The following is a 21,467-nucleotide window of genomic DNA, read 5'->3' as shown; positions in this document are numbered from 1 at the left end:
CTGATCCTACATCCTTTCCTTGTGTGACCCACTCCCATCAATAAATCTCTCAGCAAATATTGAGTACCTTTTATGTGGTGGGAGGAGGATCAAGGAGGGAGGAGGGTCAAGGAGGGAGGACAAGAGCTGTTCAGAATTACTGTCATAAAACAAAAACAGAATAAAGCAACTGTTTCTTTTTAGGAACCTCAACCCAGGCACCTAAAATGGTGTGTTGCTGGTTGCATGATTTTAGCAACCAGTTCCAAGAACTCTACATTCCTTTACAGAGTGTTTGGATATCTACTAGTCACATGGTTCTCCTTGCTTAGGACTATAGTAAAATACAAATGGATATCCTAAGAAAATAATTATAGCTACACTTTAAAAAGAATCAACTACTCTTCCCCATCATACAATAGACAGAATAATTTACAAACTGGAAAGATTTCAGCAAACAGCCGAAGAACACTTACTTCTGTTCCAATTCCGGGTTGTACACCAGAGTACACACTGTCTGGTGGAGGACCACCATACTTCCTCTGTCCTGTGGTTACATCCAGAGTATAGCCAGTCCTCTCAAGCAATGCCTAAAGATAATTATACATCTGTTTATACTTGAATATTATATCACACATCAGTATATTATCTTTTCCAAAAGATACCCCAACATCCTAGGCTATGTATCTTAGGTAAAATAATGTCAAAATTCCCACTGGTATCACTCACACGTGTTGCTCCCACTTCATTTTACTGCTCCTTTCCATACATTTAATGGAAAGAATTGTAGACAAATTAAATCTCTAAGCACACAATTTTTTGGTATCAATGAGAACAGAAAAATGGGGCAGATTATTACAAATGTGACATAAGCTGACCCCAGGCTACCTATTCATATTTCTATACTGCAGTAGTCCTCGTTTTGCATTCTCCTCTACTTCAATGAGAGCTTTCCTTAACTTGTTCCCTTTACATACCAGCTACCTACCTATTCTTTTCAAATAAAATGTTCTCTAATCAGAAGTCCTACCTCCTTCATGCAGCTTTTCTCATTCACTATTCCTCACATCTTCCTGTGACTTTCTTTTAGTCAAGTAATTTAACCTTTATTTTGTTTAATCCTTTTGTTTTGTACTTCTGCTAGATCATAAGCTCTATAAGAACCAGACCATTTCTCATACAGTACAAACTCAAAATATCTGGCAATTACCAAATGAGTATACTCAGGTTTCAAAAGACAAAACCTTACGTTTCCTGACTACCAACCTTCTTCACAACATTATATTAGGTATTAAAGAGGGACTGTAGAAAAGAAGGTAATGTTCTTGCCCTTAAGGGTTTGTATTTATATGAGAGGCCAACAGCGCAGACACAATGGAAAAAAAATGCAATCTACCTAAAAAGGGGAGAATTTTACACTTCATGTTTTAAAAATTAGATGGTCCCCAACTTGCGATGACTCAACTTACGATTTTTCGACTTCAGGATGGTATGAAAGTGATACGCATTCAGTAGAAACCACACTTCAAATTTTGATTTTTGATCTTTTCCAGGGCTAGCAATATGCAGGACAATACTCTCATGATGCTGGGCTGCATCAGGGAGGCTCAGCTCCCAGTCAACCACTCAATCACAAGGGTAAACAACCAATACACTTACAACCATTCTGGATCCATACCAATCACTGTTTTTCACTGTCAGTACAGAACTCTGTAAATTACACGAGACATCCAACACTTCGCTATAAAATGTGCTTTGTGTTAGAGGTGATTTTACCCATCTATAGGCTAATATACGTTTTCTAAGCACATTTAAGGTAGACTAGGCTATAATGTCTGGCAGGTTAAGTGTCATTAGGTATACTTTCAACTAAGGATATTTTCAGCAATGTCCAGATAAACCCATCCTAAGTTGATGAAGATCTATACACAATGTCAAAACAACAAGAGATTTTAGACATCCTCAAGTTTAGTGGCTTCAAAAGTATCGCTGGAGGAACCCTGGGATTCCAGAGTTACCTTAGGGTCTCTATTTTTCTACCTTTGACTCAAAAAGAGCTGCTCTAATTTTAAGCACAGAAATACATGTAATATATAATATACATACAAAAAATGTATTACATAAACATTACTTGTCTAATATGTAATATACACATTATCACATATACAATATATACTTATCAAAAGCAAATATCCACTTTTGGGGAAATAACACAGGCCTATTCAATACACACTAGTAAATTTATGTCAAATAGAATTTTCACATATTTATTTTAAAAATACAATAGGTTATGCCATTTTACAGATGAGGGAAAAGGGTACAAAGAAGCTCTATGTAAACTATTATATGACAGGAACTACAAGTTCTACTTCCTGTCTAAAACAAAACTGTACAAACAACTTCATTAAATAAAATATTTCAATTTGAGAAGTCTATCACTGTGGCAAAACGTCAATATCCCCTTAACTAAGGAATGAGGTTCACTAGTCTTTCACCAAAAGCCCTATATTTATCTTGCAGAGTAGTTTATCTAAACAATAATAATAGTAATTGGTGCTAGTTACACAGTTCTTGCCACATTCCAGGCATTATTCTAAGCACTTGACATATCTTAATTCCTTTAATCCTCATAACTCTATGGGAATAGGTACTATTACTATGCCCAGTTTACAAATAATGAAACTGAGATAAACAAAAATTCAGGAGTAAAGCAGTTATAAAACACCTCTTCACCAAAAAAAAAAAAAAGAGAGAGAGAGAAAGTGCTTATTTAGAAAGAAACCAAACCAAGAGACATGACTGAGTCAATCTGAAAAGCTATTATCAGAAGCATCAATAAACATGTATCATTCACAGCCAGAACAAGTAATGAGGCAAGGGTCTGAATTAGGGTTTTTCACCAAACATACAACTGAATGTTTGCCCCCAAAATTCTTGTGTAATTTACCTTAAATTATTTCTAAACACTAGCTTAAAAAAAAAAAGTGGAACAATGAAAACTGCTTCTAGGAAATATGAAAAGAAACATTCAATCTCATCATTAAACTTACTACCATTACAAAGACCCGAGTCAAGTTTTACCTTGATCTTTGCTTCATCAGGCCCCTTTGTGGACTCTTGCACCTTGCTCCCTTGTTTCTCCCTTTGCCTGTAGGTCTTCATAACTCCACATAAAAATGCACTCTTGTTCTAGAACAGACAAGTAATTCAATGAAAAGGACTCACCAGGAATCATCGAAGGGTCAAATACGTAATTAATTTACAATTTCAAAAGACCAGAATTTTAACAAAATATTTACTCATTTATTCACTCAACAAATACTTGCTGAGTGGTGACTATGTGCCAGAGACTAGAGCAGACCACAATAAGACAGCCAAGACCTCAGGGAGCTTACCTTCCACACTGGCAAAACAGTCTTCCATTTGTTGATATTCAAATGCATCTGGACTATCTTTGCCAGACATTCCAAAACTATTCCTCCTACCTACATTATTTTCCTCCAAGATAATAAAACAGGATCAGATAACCCAAAAATGTTTAAAATCTGAGTAACCTAAACCCATAAAAGCCTAGTAATAACAATCAGCAAACCGTGACTTTGATTTTGAGTTTTTAAAGTAACTTACTGCAAAGAAGTGGGGAGAGATTTTACTTTACAGTTGTGTTTCTGAGAACTCTGCCAGAAAAGGTCTTTTTTTTTTTTTAACAGAAGCAGAGGTAGTCACAAAAAAACATCACTTCTCTTCAGGAAAAAAAGTAATGGTAAAGTAATGTCTGATCATCAGTTGTTCAAAGGCATTTCTAGTAAATGGCCTTACCTGAACATGTGATAAGTCACTTTCCTTGAACTGTTGTAGTACAGACAGAGCTCCTTCTTCATTAAATTCCCTGAGAGCATCAATTGCTCTTTCATCAAGATCGACATAAGCTACCAATCCTAAAAATTAAATTGAGAAGGGGTAATGTTATTGCAAGAAAAGGGATAACCTAACTGTGCTATCAATGTTTAATCAAGAATTGTTATATTCAATACTACTACTAACAAACTACATTTTCATTTAATATGCATATAGGAAGCTATACAAATACTACACAAAAAGGTCAAGAGTACAAATATGAAAATAAAAGATAAAATGTCAAACATGAATTTCAATCCCTATAAACATGAATTTCAATCCCCACATCCCACAAAAACCCCACAAAATTCCTAGCCCCACTTCCCCTCCCCTCCTTAAGGCTTGGAAATTAAATCTGATGTACACAGTGTACTACAGATTAAGCATTAATATAACAAATTCTGATTTATGTTAGAGTGGTAAGCATACACTGTATTCCCCAAGGATCAATCTTCAAATTATATGGACTGTTGTAGTTGTTGCTAACCACAAGAGGTGGGAGAAAAAAAAGAGAAACCATTTTTACTAAATAATTCTTTCCACTCTCCAAAAGGTATCAAAGGCTTTTCCTCCTTAGCACCAAAGAGAAAATGAAATGCATTTGTTTATCTGAGCATCTACTTTGCTGCAATCAGAATGTGGAAAGGCATAATTTTAAACTCTTCTACAAATGCAAGTGCAGCTTGATTAATCAATTCTGAAAGTCATATTTTAAGGCATTTTTTTGTTCTGATGTGTTAAGCTGAGGTTTAAAAGATGCTGTGGCATTCACAACATTGTCAATAATGACTATTTTTTTCAAATGGCATTAAGGACTTTACTATGGACGTACAAGTAAACTATACAGAAAATATCTGCACTGCATTCTATACATATAGTATATTAACTGCACACAGAACATCTACTCAGTTTGAAATGTAATTTCTTAAGTCTGTTAAGTTTGTGTTGTATTTCTCACTCTATAAGGAATATATTTCAGAATTGATCCAATGTAAAATGGAAATATTTGGCAGATTAAAACCCCAAGTCCATATGAACTAACATCAAAAGTGATTCCATTTTGATAAAGCAAAAAAGAACTTTATTCCATACAGTAAATATATTTTACGTAATGCCATTTGTAAAGTTACTTTAAGAAAATGTTGCCATGTTTATTTTAAAAGCTCAAAATGAGCATGACTAAATATTTGGAGTTTCCTTACTTCAAAATTCCATTACCACCACCCAAAGCCACAACTCAGGACACCCATCGATCCATTCTGTCAATCCAACCCTACACCCAAACCATCAGCCTCTTATCAATAACAAAACACTCTACAAGAGAGCATCTCTGAGCAAATCACTGCCAATTCTCTATGGCAGAATGTCACAGAAAGTTCCCGAGGACTGATTTTCAAATGGAACCATCACCCAGGAGTCATTTTTAGGAAGTCATTTTAACGTCTAAAATTATCCTAAGCGTCTCAGATTTGAAAAAAAAATTTAAGGACAAAAAAACAGATATTTGTTACTACAGTACTTAAGACACATTTGTGAGACAATTCAATTCTCTCTCCCAGAATCTGGATAGGCACACAAAACACAGAGGAAGAAAGTTTCCATCTATGGCCCCAAAGGGGGAGGACACATTTATTTATGAACAACACTCCCTAAGGGTAAATATTTCTCTCCCTCTTTAAAACTTCAAACCGCTTACAACCGACCATATTAAGATATTCAAATTTGCTTAAGCACTTATCCATGGGACTTCTAGATTTTTTTAAAAAGCAGCTGTTACAAACCGAACACTTCCAGATTACTGAGAGATGTGGATTTTTGTCTATTAGAAACTAGACAGGCCACAAACTCTCAAGGAGTCTGACATTTATTATCGTTTCAGACAATACAGTCTAACCAGTCCTCTTATTATGCCACCTAATCAGACCTAAGCTAATTTAACAATCACTTTAAGAAGCTAAAAGTAGAAAAGTAAAAGCAAAATGATGACTGATTTAGATTAAGAAAAAAATGTAAAATTTGGTATGCTGAAACATACATTTTAATTGGTGGTAAATCTAAGACAAATTGATGTACTGTTCTGAAACAACTAAGACTGCATATTCAACACTAAGAAGGCTTCAAAATAATGAAATAAGAATATCAAAGTCAAACCCAATATGCCCTCAATGAAGGGAAAGTAACAAACATTCAGCTCTACATAGATCAGAAACAATAAGTATTATTTAACCTTAAAAAAAAAATCTATAAAATTCAAAGTGGTTTGCCCTCACTTTCATAACCAGTCAGAAACAAGAAATGCATATTATACCTGTCTGAAATATTTCATCAAGTCTTTCTGCCACCTTCTGTGGGAGGCCTGCCTCTATCAGTGTCTTGTAGTGTTCTGTGTGAGTTACACTGGAAGTATCCATTGGTTCTTCCTCTTCTTTTAACTGTACCGCATTACCATTCACCTGATTAGCCATTTTATTATGCTGCTGGAAAAAATTCAGGAGCTATATTACATTAAGCCAGAAATAACTAGTTTGTAGGACAATGCATGATTTATCTAAACTAATTTGTATACATGCTGCTAATAAACTCTATCAAAATAATATTATATGCCTTTTTGTGATGTATCTGACCTAAATTTGCAACAATAATCCTGTAAAACCATAGGAAATGTACATGGAAGCATTAGATCTTTAAGGAACTTCATGTACACAGGGTTAAAAAAAGGCTTGAATTTACTGAAGGAAGAATTGCTGATTAACAAAAGCAGCTGTTGTGTCCTGACAAGCATATCAACAAATCACCACAAAATCCTAAAAAGCCCATCAGCTCTCAATTCTTACACAGTTTTTAAAAAGTTTGATTTAGAAACAGAATGAACACCCACAGACCACTTAATCAAGGTTTAAGGACTTTCAAATTTTCCTAGTTCTGCTTCAAATCTAGGATAGGTGTGAGATAAATGCACTGCTGTCTCTACTTCAACATGCTGGTGGTTTGGGTTTTCTCCGCCTCACTTAAAAAAAAAAAAAACAACACAACTTGACATTAATTTTTGTTCTAAAATTAATTTGCTATTCCCATTCACAGATTTAAAAGAAAAAATGACCAAGTTTAAAAGCTAAACGATTGTTTTAAGTCCACGTAAAATAAGAAGTGAGCTACAATTGAGGGTGCGTCTTTAAAAAAAAAAAAATCATGAGTATATATTGAATTTTTCATATCAGTAAAATAAAGCTGCAAAAACATATCGAAGAATAGACAGCTAACTTCTTCCAAATGGTTTCAACAAACATTACCCAATGAGGGTAAACTTCGGTCAGATGTCCCAGATTAACCTACCCAAATTATTTTGTATATTCAACCTGTATATAACACTGAAATGGACCAACTCCCTGAAGAGAGAGATTAGATAATAAAACCATACAAGGCCAGTCTCTATACTGCCTCAAAAGACAGGGAATTAAAGTGCACTTGTCTGTGGTGAATGTGATGAAGATAATAAGCAGCAGAATAAAGACACTGCAACAAATACTGAAATAGAGGACATGAAGGTGGATCTCAAGAAGAAGCCTACTTTTCTTGATGAACCTCAAGGTACCTAGTCAGCTATAAAGAAAATACAAGCTTCCTAAAAAGCACTAAAACCCGCAAGATAACCACACTTCCAGATTGCTTACAACCACTGTGCAAATGCACCAGGTGCAGTTTTCTGACCTAAAACAACTTCTTTTCATTTCAAAGTCCACTGATATTTGGTTGAAGTTAATGAAAAAGGAAGACCAAGGGGAACGAGGTAATAGAGAGCAGGAAGAGAGGAAAATGCAGAAAGGGTTATTCTGAAAATAAGATAAGTATCATGACTTCTTATGATTACAAAACATTAAGACCTGATAGCCCACCAAGGTCTACACAGACGCAGACTCTCGTTAAACTTTGGGTGGAGAAATGTTTCTCAAGGCAAGCCTCAAATTCTGATGAATTGGCAAAAACGAAAACATTCAAAACTGGCACACTTTTCATCAAGAAACTACTTACAGTGTAAGATGAATACGTTTACTGATTAATACAACCTATTTCTATAAAGATGCACTCTAAAGTCCAAAATCTCTATAGTTCTGTTTTCCCACGCTCCCCCACCCCCAAATACAACCATAAGATCATAAGAACTCAAAAGTTCTCGGTATCACAAGACCCTTAACAGTATTGCACCTGGGAATACTATTAGTCACAGAAAGAAAGCAAATTTTTAACAGGAAAGTTCAATGAACATCTGCTAAGGTGGTATTTTTTTTTTTTTTAAGTATGTGTAAAGCAAAAAGACAAGTTGTGTATTAAGCACAAGACAGAAATATTTATGACTACCATTTCATTGCAAAGGCTCTCCTACAAGTTGATTCTAAAATTGGTTGATATTGTCAAAAAGTTTGTAAACTTTAACAAAAAAAAGTAAAATAATTATTCCAGAAAATAAAACCTTTCAGATCAAGGAAAACCTCTCTCTTCGAGCCAAATACAATGTGCTCATTTTTTTAAAAAAGTCTTTTATGTCATATGAGACCGTTTAAAACTTGTGTCAATTCAACACAATGCCACACAGCCAAACCATATTTCTGGATGCAGCAAATACACTGTGACTGGAGTCACTTGATCTAAGCATTTTTGCAAAAAGTAGACATTTAAATAAGATTTTAAAGGGCTGCTGGGAGATTTGGGAAGTCAGCACTAGCCCCTCCCTGACTTTTTCTGAACATCTCTGTGCAAATTCTTCACATTAAGAGACGGGCTTTAAAAGAACCAACGAAATGAAAACTAACGGGTATCTCAGGGGTTAGGAGTGTCAAAGCCCTTATCCTACGACTGACTCATGAGACATAAACTCAGCCTCGTGAGGACAGCAAAAATCCAGTGTGAAAGGACTGAACCTTTCAAGAACCCCTTGGCCTTAAGTTTTACATTTTGGCAACACGGTTACTACCGTATAAGAAAAAGAATCGCCTTTCCAATTTAGTGCGCCTAAGACATTCTTAGAATTATGTATCTCAGGCGCCGCTTGAAGCCTAAGTTTCACGGCCTCTAGTAGTCATTTTTTCCTTCAAATCTCGGCTCGCAGCATGCAGAGTGGGGGAGGGGAGGGAGGCTTCCTACACAAATCGGCCCTCGGGCTCCAGCTCGCACAAAAGTTTTCTCCCGGCTCAGGTAACCCCGGGTTTGCATCCCGCCCTCGGCCCACCCCACCCCCTCATGCCCGTCCCGTTCAGCAACACATCCCACTCGTGGCTAGGCCGGCCGAGACGACAGCGAAGCGGCTCCAGAGGAGAGAAGCGAAGGGGGCCGCGGGCGTCTGAGGCCGCGGGCCGGGCCGGCCGCGTGGAGCAGCGGGCGGAGGCGGGAAAAACACGGCAGTCCCCGGCAGGCCGCGCGGACGGTGCCCGGCGGGCAGGACCGCGGACCGGGGGCTGGAGGGGCGGGGGGAGGATGAGCAAGGGCGAGGAGGCGCCTCGGCGGGGCTAGGCCCTCCGCTGCGCGGCCGGACGAGGCCGAAGCCGCCCCCAGCCCATCCCCACCCCCACCCTGGGGCCTCGGAGCGAAAACGAAACTGGGGCCAAGGCGCCGAGCCCGGGCTGGGCCCGGTCGGGTCGGATCGGGGCTCCCGGCCCCTCCCCCCACGGGCCGGCGCGAGACTCACCAGGGCAGAGCTGGGGCCGCCGGCCGGGCCCGTGAGAATCAGCGCGAGGCGCTTTGAAAACGACTAGAAATGGCGCGCGCGCCACCCCCTCCCCCCCTCATGGACAGAGATGCGATCCCGGCAGCACGCGGGGTTTCCCGGAACTGCTTCCAGGGACTCCGAGCGGCCGGGCAATCACCTCGCGCGGCGGCCTGAAAGGCGGCTCGGGCGTCCAATAGTAGCGAAAAGAAGCGGCTCACGCTGGACGACAAGGGAGCCAATCGATGAAGCCGTCGGCTGAGCCAATGAGGGAACTCAGCGCCGCCGGCTGGGGCGCCTCCGGGGCGGGGGCAGGAACACAAAGGGGTCTGTGGTGGAGCCCCGGGTACAGGCGAGGCTGCGGGGCACCAGGCCTTGAGTGACCGAGGCTCTTCGCCCCTCGTCCGCCGCCCATACGAGACCGAAAAGCTAGGCCTCACGCCGCGTGGCTGCCTCCGGAACCCCGCCCCCCACAGCCCGCACCGGCCTCGCTCCTCCGCGGCCCTCCCGCCCCTTCGCCGGCGCCGCGGCGTCCCTAATCCCCTCTCGCGCCGGCGCCGCCGCCGCCGCCGCCGCCGCCGGCGTTCGCCCCAGACACGCCCACCGCCACGCGGTCGGGCCTCCTTCTGGGTCATCTTTTGGGTTCGGGTTGGAACACGGTTTAAGAATGATTTGGCTGGCCGTCTGGATGGAGAATTTAACGGAGAAAGTCATCTCTTGGGAAGATCGGAAAGCTGCCCCCTGGCTCCCTGCTACACATCGTTGGGGCAGCTCAGAACGTGAGGGAAATCGCAAAAGTTGGCACCATTCAAGAGCACGGTTAACTCAAAAATGCTAGAGCAGGGACCTTTCCCCACAGAGTTTGAAGCTACTTTTTATGAAGAAGTAAGGCAGATCTATGCATCTGCGAAGCCAAAAGAGCCGTGCAGGGAAAAGGGCCAAGTCCCAAAGGAGGCGAATTCCTGTTATTCCTAAACTGATTTTTCATCCTCCACCCTTACTGGTTTGTTTCCTGTCCTTGCCTTAGTCCAAACCTCTCTCCTCCCACAATCTTCCCAGCTCACTTCTGTAGAGCCAGCTCTTCCCTACCCCAACATCCAATGCCCTACCCCTCTTAGGGACTGGAGAAGGTCAAGCAGTGGTCTACAGAATTTCCAGATAACACTGGAGGATCATTTAAGTTTCCCAGAACCTATCAGCCCAAAATTAATTATTAAAAAGGTACTATGGGGGCGCCTGCATGGCGCAGTTGGTTAGGCATCTTGGTTTGGGCTCAGGTGGTGATCTAGGTGGTGGGATAGAACCCTGCCTTGGGCTCTGCGCTCAGCGGGGAGTCTGCTTGAGATGCTCTCTCTTACTCTCCCTCTGCCCCTCCTGTTCCTGCTCTCGCTCTCTCTTTCTCAAATAAATAAATGAATCTTTAAAAAAAATACAACCTACTATGTGCCCAGTACTGAGCTGAATGTCTCAATGGATCCAAGTTTTGTATCACAGGTTGTGAAACTTACACAAATGCTGGGATCTTTTCGAGAAGTAATATAAAATGATAAATACAAATTGAGGAACAGAATCTTAGAAGGGCATGGTAAAAGTGAGAGACCTCAAGCCTTAAACTTTATTAGCCTCTAGCTCAAGGGTTCTTAACATTTTTAGTGCTATTTGGTAAGGGCTATGGATCTCTTCTAGATTTTAAAATAAAATAGCATTGGGGCGCCTGGGTGGCTCAGTCGTTAAGCGTCTGCCTTCGGCTCAGGTCATGGTCCCAGGGTCCTGGGATCGAGCCCCGCATCGGGCCCTGCTCAGCAGGAAGCCTGCTTCTCCCTCTCCCACTCCCCTTGCTTGTGTTCCCTCTCTCGCTGTATCTCTCAAATAAAGAAATAAAATCTTTTTAAAAAATAAAATAAAATAAATAAAATAAAATAAAATAGCATTACAAAAGAAACTTTATATTGAAATACAACTAGGAAATATATATATAATTTTTGGCAGAGAGAACAAGCAGGGGGAGGCAGGCAGAGGGAGAAGCAGCCCTCCCCCACCAGGGGCAGGGAGCCCGACATGAGGCTTGATACCAGGACCCCTTGGTTAACAACCTGAGCCACCCAGGTGCCCCAGGAAATATATATATATATATTTAAAGATTTTATTTATTCATTTGAGAGAGAGACTTAGAGAACGAGTGGGAGGAGGGGCAGAGGGAGAAGCAGGCTCCCCACTGAGCAGGGAGCCAGAGCGGGACTTGATCCCAGGACCCTGGGATCATGACCTGAGCCAAAGGCAGACGCTTAACTGACTCAGCCACCCAGCCAACCAGGCACCCTAGGAAATATATTTTAAGAACAAATTTGTGATATAAATCTGTTTTTCTTTAAGACATTAAATATCAAGATCTTGCAGCAGGTCAAATAACTACTGAAAGTTTAAAGCGGTGATGAGAAGATATTCAAGAAGTCCATGATAACTATAATGTGATATGAAAATGCCTTTGATTTCTATTGGTGACGGAATGAAAAGTACTGCTAATTCTACTGTGGTTTGTTGTTTGCATTCATAATGGGGGAAAATGCTAAGTTTCAGTTGGACATTTCCTGAAAATAAAGATGTTATTTGGCGGGTGGGCGCCTCAGTGGCTCAGTTAAGCCTCTGACTTTGGCTCAGGTCATGATCTTGGGGTCCTGGAATGGAGCCCTGCCTCAGACTCCTGGCTCAGCAGAGAGTCTGCTTCTCCCTCTCCCTCTGCCCCTCCCCCTGCTTATGCGCATGAGCACTCTCTCTCTCTCTCAAATATACAAATAAAATCTTTTAAAAAAATGTTGCTTTTTTCCATCCAACTTGAAGGACCATATACTTTCATCCGGAGACTCTTTTAAATCCACTGACCACAGGATTAGAAACCCTGGGCTGGATACCATAATTAAAGTGATTCCATCACCCAATATTTTCTGGGATGACATTTCAAGTATTTTGGCCATATAGTCCTCAGAAGTATACTCCACCTTTTCAAACCATTTATCGTGATTTTTTATATTATGGAAAATATGGTCATTGGAGCTTTGCATTTCCAAAAAAAAAATGTGTGTGTGTGTGTGTGAATTTGATATTCCACAAATATGTATCATGTGCCCTCTGCAGAAAAATCACTGTGTTAAAAGTAGGGAATAGCTGGGGCGCCTGGGTGGCTCAGTTGGTTAAGCGACTGCCTTCGGCTCAGGTCATGATCCTGGAGTCCCGGGATCGAGTCCCGCATCGGGCTCCCTGCTCGGCAGGGAGTCTGCTTCTCCCTCTGACCCTCCTCCCTCTCATGCTCTCTGTCTCTCATTCTCTCTCTCTCAAATAAATAAATAAAATCTTTAAAAAAAAAAAAAAAGTAGGGAATAGGGGCGCCTGGGTGGCTCAGTTGTTAAGCATCTGCCTTTGGCTCGGGTCATGATTCCGGGGTCCTGGGATCGAGCCCCTCATCAGGCTCCCTGCTCGGCGGGAAGCCTGCTTCTCCCTCTCCCACTCCCCCTGCTTGTGTTCCCTCTCTCGCTGTCTCTCTCGCTGTCAAAATAAATAAATAAATAAAAATCTAAAAAAAAAGTAGGGAATATAAAATGAATGAAACAGTCTCCGTCCTCTAAGAGTTTACATTCAAGCTAAAAACTTAGACCAAATATATAAATAAACATAATAAAAATGAGCTGTTAGGGGGCGCCTGGGTGGCTCAGTTGGCTAAGCGACTGCCTTTGGCTCAGGTCATGATCCTGGAGTCCCGGGATGGAGTCCCACATCGGGCTCCCTGCTTAGCAGGGAGTCTGCTTCTCCCTCTGACCCTCCCCCCTCTTGTGCTCTCTCTCTCTCTCTCTCTCTCTCTCTGTCTCTCATATAAATAAATAAAATGTTAAAAAAAATAGCTGTTAGGGAGCATTCCAGCTATATCTCTAATCTTTTGAGATTAGGTAACAGTGCAGCCAGGACATTTTACAATCCTTACCTGTCACAGACCAAACCTGGGGTCTGAGCTGATATGTTAATGAACATGCTTTTGCTCTTTAAAATCCATTACAGGGCAGCAGAATATTCAAATTGAGGCTTTGACTTTTACTACTTAAAACCTGAAGTTAGCAGAGAATTTTTAATATTATCAACCCTTCTTACTGGATCCATAGATCGATCTTCATCATGCTTTTCCCTTTTATAACATTTAGTCTATCCTTCAGACTTCGAACATGATGACAATTCAACCTCTTCGAAGTGCCTTCACTTGCCACTAACCCAGCCACAGTTCAAAGGCACAGGCAGGGGAAAAGAATAGAAAGAAACAATATAGAAAGGAAGAAAGGAGAGAAAAATGGAAAACAAATACCACGTGAAGCATGTGTGGAAAGGATATCGCCAACCAACCCTTGCTAACATTAGATGCCACGAGTCCTCTACTCAGCTTTACTTGAAAACTTCAAACTTCATTTTCTTCATCAAACTTTACATTTTTTTATTATTTTAAGGTGCTTTCTAACACTGTGGTGCTCCAATCATACTGACCAGAGATGAAGGCTGTTTTTCATTTACACTTCCTAAGATTAGGCTTCTTTTAAAAAAGAATGTGCCAGGGGTGCCTGGGTGGGTCAGTTGGTTAAGCATCCGACTCTTGATTTCGGCTCAGGTCAGGATCTCAGGGTCATGAGATTGAGCCCTGCTCTCTCTAACATAAATAAATTAATCTTTAAAAAGAGAGAGAGGGGGGTGCCTGGGTGGCTCAGTCGTTAAGCGTCTGCCTTCGGCTCAGTCATGATTCCAGGGTCCTGGGATCGAGCCCCGCATCGGGCTCCCTGCTCCGCAGGAAGCCTGCTTCTCCCTCTCCCACTCCCCCTGCTTGTGTTCCCTCTCTCGCTGTGTCTCTCTCTGTCAAATAAATAAAATCTTTAAAAAATAAAATAAAATAATAAAAAAAGGGGGGGCACATGAGTGGCTCTGTCGGTTAAGCGTCTGCCTTCGGCTCAGGTCATGATCCCAGGGTGCTGGGATCAAGTCCTGCATTGGGCTCCCTGCTCAGCGGGAAGCCTGCTTCTCCCTCTGCCTGCATCTCTCAGTGCTCACGCTCTCTCTCTCTCTCTCTTTCAAATAAATAAATAAAATCTTTTTAAAAAATAAAATAAAAAAAGAGAGAGAGAAAAATAATGCGTCATATGGCTGACTTACAATAGCTTTAGTCAATTTACCCCAAGACCTTCTTTCATGCCTCCTTTATCATTATTTTTGTAGCATTTTTTTTTCTTTTGAAGATTATCCTTGCACTGGCCTGTTGAAGTCTCTTCTAATTCTCAAATTCATCAAAGCCACTTTAAAATGGAAAGCTTATCTCCATCTTAGCAGCAAGACATTTTACTGTGAGTTGAGCTCCTACAGTATACTGGGTGTTTTACATACACTGCAAACACTACTATCCTTAAATGAAACCTTAAAATAAGTAATATTTTCCCACTTCATTGAGGAAACAAGTCTCAGAGAGGTTAAAACATTTGCTCAAAGCCACACAGCTGAAACCAAGACTAAAACACAGCTGCATGTGACTACAAAAGCTACCTCGCCATGCTACTTTTCAATTAAAGTCTCAGCATCGACAGCTTCTTCGCTTGTAGAGGTACATATTTTTACCAAAAAATCATCAGCGTCAATCTGATAAGTCAGAAGATACTATTTAGAGTCCCAGGCAAATCATAATATAATGACATTTTCCTTATGTGTTTTGCACATTGGTTTCACAATGCAACTGGAACTTGTTCTGAGAAATGACAGTATCTAAGAACACAACTGTGGCCTCACAAGGTCTCAACGTCGGGAACCAACAGTCCTTTGGGTAGGTTTGTTAGAAAAGAAAATGACTCATGAAGATTGTACCTATATGGACTTCATAATATTAGTTAACATTTGTTAAGCGCTTACAGGTTATCTCATTAAGTGCTTGTAGTATGCGAGGCAAGTACCAAAATGTATCCTCTTCCTTTTGCAGATGAGGAAACTAAGGCTCATGCTAGAGCTGAGACCCAAACTCTGATGTAACACCAAATTCTAGTCTCTCTTTTTTTTTTTTTAAAGATTTTATTTATTTATTTGACAGAGAGAGACACAGCGAGAGAGGGAACACAAGCAGAGGGAATGGGAGAGGGAGAAGCAGGCTTCCCGCGGAGCAAGGAGCCCGATGCGGGGCTCGATCCCAGGACCCTGGGACCATGACCTGAGCTGAAGGCAGACGCTTAACGACTGAGCCACCCAGGCGCCCCTCTAGTCTCTCTTTTTTATTTTTATTTTTATTTTTTTTAAAGATTTTATTTATTTATTTGAGAGAGAGAGAATGAGAGAGAGCACATGAGAGGGGGGAGGGTCAGAGGGAGAAGCAGACTCCCTGCCGAGCAGGGAGCCCGATGTGGGACTCGATCCAGGGACTCCAGGATCATGACCTGAGCTGAAGGCAGTCGCTTAACCAACTGAGCCACCCAGGCGCCCCTAGTCTCTCTTTTTTTAAGTAGGCTCCATACCCAGCGTGGAGCCATGTGGGGCTTGAGCTCACGACCTTGAGATCAAGACCTGAGCTGAGATCAAGAGTCGGACGCTTAATTGACTGAGCCACCAGGCACCAACAAATTCTAGTCTTTTAATCATTATGCTACACAGTCAGAAGAGACAAATCAAAACCAATAAAGTTGAACCTCCATCTTTTTAAGCCTTCATATTCCCAAACCTTATGTTGGAAGTCTCTGATTTTGAAGTTCTTTTTGTCCTTATTACTTTTTTTTCATAGGTTCTCTCTTCTCCTTGGGTTCTGTTGAGGGAATATGGAAAAATTGAAAAAGAGTGAGCTCTCCTTTCCAATCCCCCAGTCAAACCCAAAAAAGCAAGAATCAACTTTCAAGTCTAATTAGGATTATTAGATCCAATTTAAGAGCAATGAACACTTGGTCTCATGGAAGAATTTAACACTCAGCAACAAGATTCCCTGGCAATTCACCACCAGAAACTTGATGCAATCTACCCATTGGCACTGAACTCTGTATCCATTTTTTAAAATTTTTTTAAAGATTTTATTTATTTATTTGAGAGACAGAGAGCATGAGAGGGAGGAGGGTCAGAGGGAGAAGCAGACCCCCCGCTGAGCAGGGAGCCTGACATGGGACTCAATCCCAGGACTCCAGGATCATGACCTGAGCTGAAGGCAGTCGCCTAACCAACTGAGCCACCCAGGCGCCCCTCTGTAGCCATTTAGAGAGAGAGGCTCAGGCAGCAGCAGCACCTGCCTCCCAAAGTCCAGAAATCAAATTCTACGAGACTGTTGAACATAACATTTGAGTTCTAATTATTTTGAGGCTTCCCTGTAGGCAGACAGAAGAGCTCTATCTGCAAATCTTTTATGGAAGTGTTACTATAAGCTTTTAACCCAAATCAGGGGACTTCAAAGAATTCTAAGAATTATTACCCATATTCAAATATACAAGTTAAATACACTGTTAGCCAAATCGGATTCAACAGGGATCGTGAATCCTGCTGCTTCAGTGTAACTTACTTATGTCTTGCTTTTAAAACCCAATAAAACAGTAAGAATTGATTATAAATAGACTATGTGTATATAACTAAATTCTCATTACCCTTAAATTGAAATATCCATTAGAAGAGGGCAAGAACTCTCTATCATTAATAATAAAAAGGCTGTAATACCTTCCACTCACAGTTTTTCCATTTACAAAGAGTTTCAAACACAGTATTTCACTAGACATCCTTGCTGTCTGGACATCTTGAAATGTGCCCCATCTTTGGCCCTGTGACTCTCCTCTCCTGATTTTCTGGGTTCTGTAATACTTCCTTCTAGGTCCCCTCCCCTGCCCATCATTATCTACTGGTGTTCCCGGGATTTCATCCTTGATGCTGTTCTCATGCTTTATGAGGGCCACCCACTCACATGCATGGTTTACACTATCATCTCCATGCTAGCTCTTCCTGTTTCTTTATCTACAGCCCCGCTTTTGGTCCTGGGCTCTGGACTTGTATTTTCAACTACTTGCTGGGCATATGAATATATATATATGTTAAGTTTGGATGTAACAGTTTCTTCAAACTCAACACCTAGTCTCTAAAGATAGTTTTTCTCTCCCACCTTTTGCCCCCTTCCTCAATGAGCTCCACCCCCACCAACCTGATGGTTGTTCCTCCAGCATGCCAATCACAGCCTCACTACCTTACATTTGCTCTTCAGTAAATGAAGTATTTAGAACATTTCCCCCAGATATCCTGATGACTCATTCAGGGCTCTGCTCTAACGTCACCTCTTTAGAGGGGGCTTTCCTTGACCACTCTCTCTAAAATAGTAGCCTCCTTCACTCTCTTTCCCTTACTTCTGTTTTTCTTGTTATCACCTGATGTTATATATGTCTTTGTTTATTGTCCATCTCCCCCCCCCACCAGAATATAAGTTCTACAAGGGCAGAGTCTTCATCTCATTCAGTCTTATGCCAGGTACATAAACTGGCGCTCAGCAAATTTTTTTTTTTTTTAAAGATTTTATTTATTTGACAGAGAGAGACACAGCAAGAGGGGGAACACAAGCAGGGGGAGTGGGAGAGGGAGAAGCAGGCTTCCCGCGGAGCAGGGAGCCCGATGCAGGGCTCGATCCCAGGACCCTGGGACCATGACCTGAGCCGAAGGCAGACGCTTAACGACTGAGCCACCCAGGCGCCCCTCAGCAAATTTTTCTTAAATGACTTAATTTGTAATCTTGATACCCATCCCAGACTCCTCCTCTTTTGTGTGTGGCTCCGTTCATAGCATACTCATCCATTCAACAAATCACTTACCTCAGAAACCTGGATTTCATAGGTTCTGACTCCTCACAAGTCACTCACGGAAATAAAATTTTTTAAGTAACCTTTACATCCAACGCGGGTCCCGAACTCACAACCCCAAGATCAAGAGTTGCATGCTCTACTGACTGAGCCAGCCAGGCGCCCCCCAATTTTTTTTTTAATTTTATTTATTTATTTTAGTAATGTCTACACCCAATGTGGGGCTCAAACTCATGACCTGGAGCTCAAGAGTCACGTGCTCTTCCTACTCAGCCAGCCAGATGCCCTGGAAATTTTTGATGGCACACCTGGAGCCAGGACTGGAAAAGAGTACAAACAGAGACCTGCCCCCTTCTTTTCCCATTCTGTCTCGGTCCCATTCTAGGAGGGCCCTAATGTCCACGTGTGTGAGGCTACCCAACCTGCAGGTATAAGTCTATCCTCCCAAACCTAGGCCTAGGGGTATACACATGAAGGTTGATTTGCCCTCAAGAAAACAACCTGGGGAAGAAGCTTGCAAGTGGGCTATTTGGGCAAAGAATTCTAAGGTCCTAGATACTTGGAGTTTGTGAACTAGAGAAGTGGGGAGGGGTATGAGCTCTAGATGGGCATGTCCCCTTAGCCCCATGAGGAAATGTGCAAGTGGAGGAGATCCAAATCAGGCCCTTTAAAGAGCAGGGCTCAGGGGGGTGGCCCTGTTGTCCTGGTCTAAAGGCAATACTATCTAGGCTAAAACCCAAACTCCACTAGAGTGGATGTAACTAAACAAGAATGAAGTCCAGAAAGCATGCTTCTGCCTTCCCTTGCTAAAAACCAAAGATTTAAGTGCTATGATTCAAGAGCTATCAATGTGGAGATCCAGAGAAGGAAACCTTGGTTAAAAATCCTATCAGAAAAGGAACATCAAAATTTAAAACCGGTTCTTTGAAAGACACTATTAAGAGAATGAAAAGACAAGCCAAAGACTGGGAGAAATATTTGCAAATCATATGTCTGATAAAGGACTTGTATCCAAAACATATAAAGAATTCTCAAAACTCAATAAAAGCAAATGTTGGCAAAACTTTCATTAGATTCTCAAAGGGATCTGGATTCTCCCTGTAAAAAATCAATCACCATTGGTTTATTGGAGAATTCAGAGATTGACCAAATACCAAACTTAGAGCAGGGAGCTTAAAATCCTACTCATGCTCCCCGTATTGACAGCCTGCCATGCAACACAACTCCAAAGTTGCCATAAAAAGTCTATTCCTAGATAACCCTCCAAAGATGACAACGTCTCATTAAACACAGGAACCATCAGGGGTGGGTGTCTTTATGAACCCCAGCTTTATCTGGGGGAGGGGAGAGGCGTCGTCTTAGATGGGTCACATCACCTTGGGGAGCCTTCGTCCTCTTGCATAAGGCCCCACCAGCTATGCAATGACAGAATTTCTACAGTTCTTTCATGAGTAGCTTGTGTGATGACAAATCAGAACTGAAGCCACTGGCATTGCTGAGGGGAAGTTTACACATATTCTCCTCTCATTTGTCCAACAAATATCTGTTGCCTGCCTACTCTATACCTGAAGTCAAACATTTGCTGGCGGCTGAAGATACAATGGTGAGCAAGATACAATGACTTCTTCAAGGGTAACAAAGTCTAATGGAGGAGACAAAAAAGTAAACAGGCAATGATGGAACAGGGATAAAGTGCTTTGATTGTAATAAACCCATGGAACACTGACAAGGAACATCTGATCCAGTCTTGTGGGATCGGGAAAGGGTTCCTAGAGCAAGTGAGGTATGAGACCTGAAGAATGAGGAGGAGTTGGCCAGAAGAGTGGAGAGAAAGAGATGCAGCTTGGAGAGTGTAGATAGTGCAGAGAACTGAAACTGAGGGCAGCGGAGGACAGCAGAGGCCAGAGCAAGGATGACCTCCTCAAAAATTACACCAGAGGAGTTTCACTGTATGCCGCTGGCAGGGGGAGGCATGAGAAGGTTTTACACGGAACAGTGGCAAGAAAAGATTTGCTCTTCAGAAAGATCTAGCTCTAGCAAGGCAGAATTAGACCTAAGGGGGTTGAAAATAGCAGAGACTGGGGGCGCCTGGGTGGCTCAGTCGATTAAATGTCTGACTCTTGACCTTGGCTCAGATCATGATCTCAGGGTTGTGAGACTGAGCCTCGAGTCGGGCTCCCTGAGCTGGGCATGGAACCTGCTTAAGCTTCTCTCTCTCCCTCTCTTAAAAAAAAAAAAAATGAAAAGGGCTCCTGGGTGGCTCAGTCGGTTGAACATCTGCTTTCAGCTCAGGTCATGATCCCGGGGCCCTGGGATCGAGTCCCATGTCGGGCTCCCTGCTCAGTGGGGAGTTTTCTTCTCCCTCTGCCCCTCCCCCTGCTTGTGCGTGCTCGGTCTTGCAAAAATAAATAAAAAAAAATCTTAAAAAAAAATGAAAACTCATTAGGAGGTGGTTTCGGTAAGCAAGATGTGGGATGTCTAGCTGGCTCAGTCAGAGGAGCTTGCAACTCTTGATCTTTACACCCAAGTTGGTGTAAAGATTACTTAAAAATATGATCTTTAGGGGCACCTGGGTGGCTCAGTTGGTTAAGCGCCAACTCAATTTCAGCTCAGGTCATGATCTCAGGTCCTGGGATGGAGCCGGCATTGGGCTCTGTGCTCAGCAAGCAGTCTGCTTCAGGATTCTCTCTCTCCCTCTGCTCCACCCCCAGCTTGCTCACTCTGTCTCTCTTAAATAAATCTTTAAAAATAAAATCAAATCTTTTTTAAAAAAGATTTTTATTTATTTATTTGAGAGAGAGTACAAGCTGGGGGGAGGAACAAGAGAAGCAGACTCCCCGCTGAGCAGGGAGCCCGACGTGGGGCTGGACTGCAGGACCATGACCCGAGCTGAAGGCAGATGCCCAACTGACTGAGCCACCCAGGCACCCCCCCCCCAAATAAAATCTTTAAAAGTATTTGCAATGACAGATGGAGCTAGAGTGTATTAATGCTAAGTGAAATAAGTCAGAGAAAGATAAATACCATATGATCCATGATCTCACTCATATGTGGAATTTAAGACAGAAAACAGATGAACATGT

General features: G+C 41.9%; 1 protein-coding gene across 3 annotated transcripts in view; it reads right to left on the bottom strand.

Moving 5' to 3' along the window:
* The window catches only part of HNRNPR (heterogeneous nuclear ribonucleoprotein R), a 32,501-nt gene extending 22,789 nt beyond the window's left edge, over positions 1-9,712 (bottom strand). The window contains exons 1-5 of one of the 3 annotated variants that reach the window (XM_078073654.1): positions 9,557-9,707; positions 6,185-6,353; positions 3,799-3,917; positions 3,061-3,168; positions 456-569 (exon numbers count right to left, since the gene is read on the bottom strand). In XM_078073654.1, coding sequence (XP_077929780.1) covers positions 456-569; positions 3,061-3,168; positions 3,799-3,917; positions 6,185-6,341 — 498 coding nt within the window. In that variant the 5' untranslated portion in view covers positions 6,342-6,353; positions 9,557-9,707. Of the gene's footprint in view, positions 1-455; positions 570-3,060; positions 3,169-3,798; positions 3,918-6,184; positions 6,354-9,556 lie in introns of all 3 variants that reach the window. The other 2 variants (XM_036072207.2, XM_036072212.2) reach the window with 2 other exon arrangements.
* Between the last annotated feature and the right edge of the window lie 11,755 nt (positions 9,713-21,467).

The sequence above is a fragment of the Halichoerus grypus genome, chromosome 5 (genome assembly GCF_964656455.1).
Source record: "Halichoerus grypus chromosome 5, mHalGry1.hap1.1, whole genome shotgun sequence".
Lineage (NCBI taxonomy): Eukaryota > Metazoa > Chordata > Mammalia > Carnivora > Phocidae > Halichoerus > Halichoerus grypus.
This window is presented reverse-complemented; position numbering and strand designations above follow the sequence as displayed.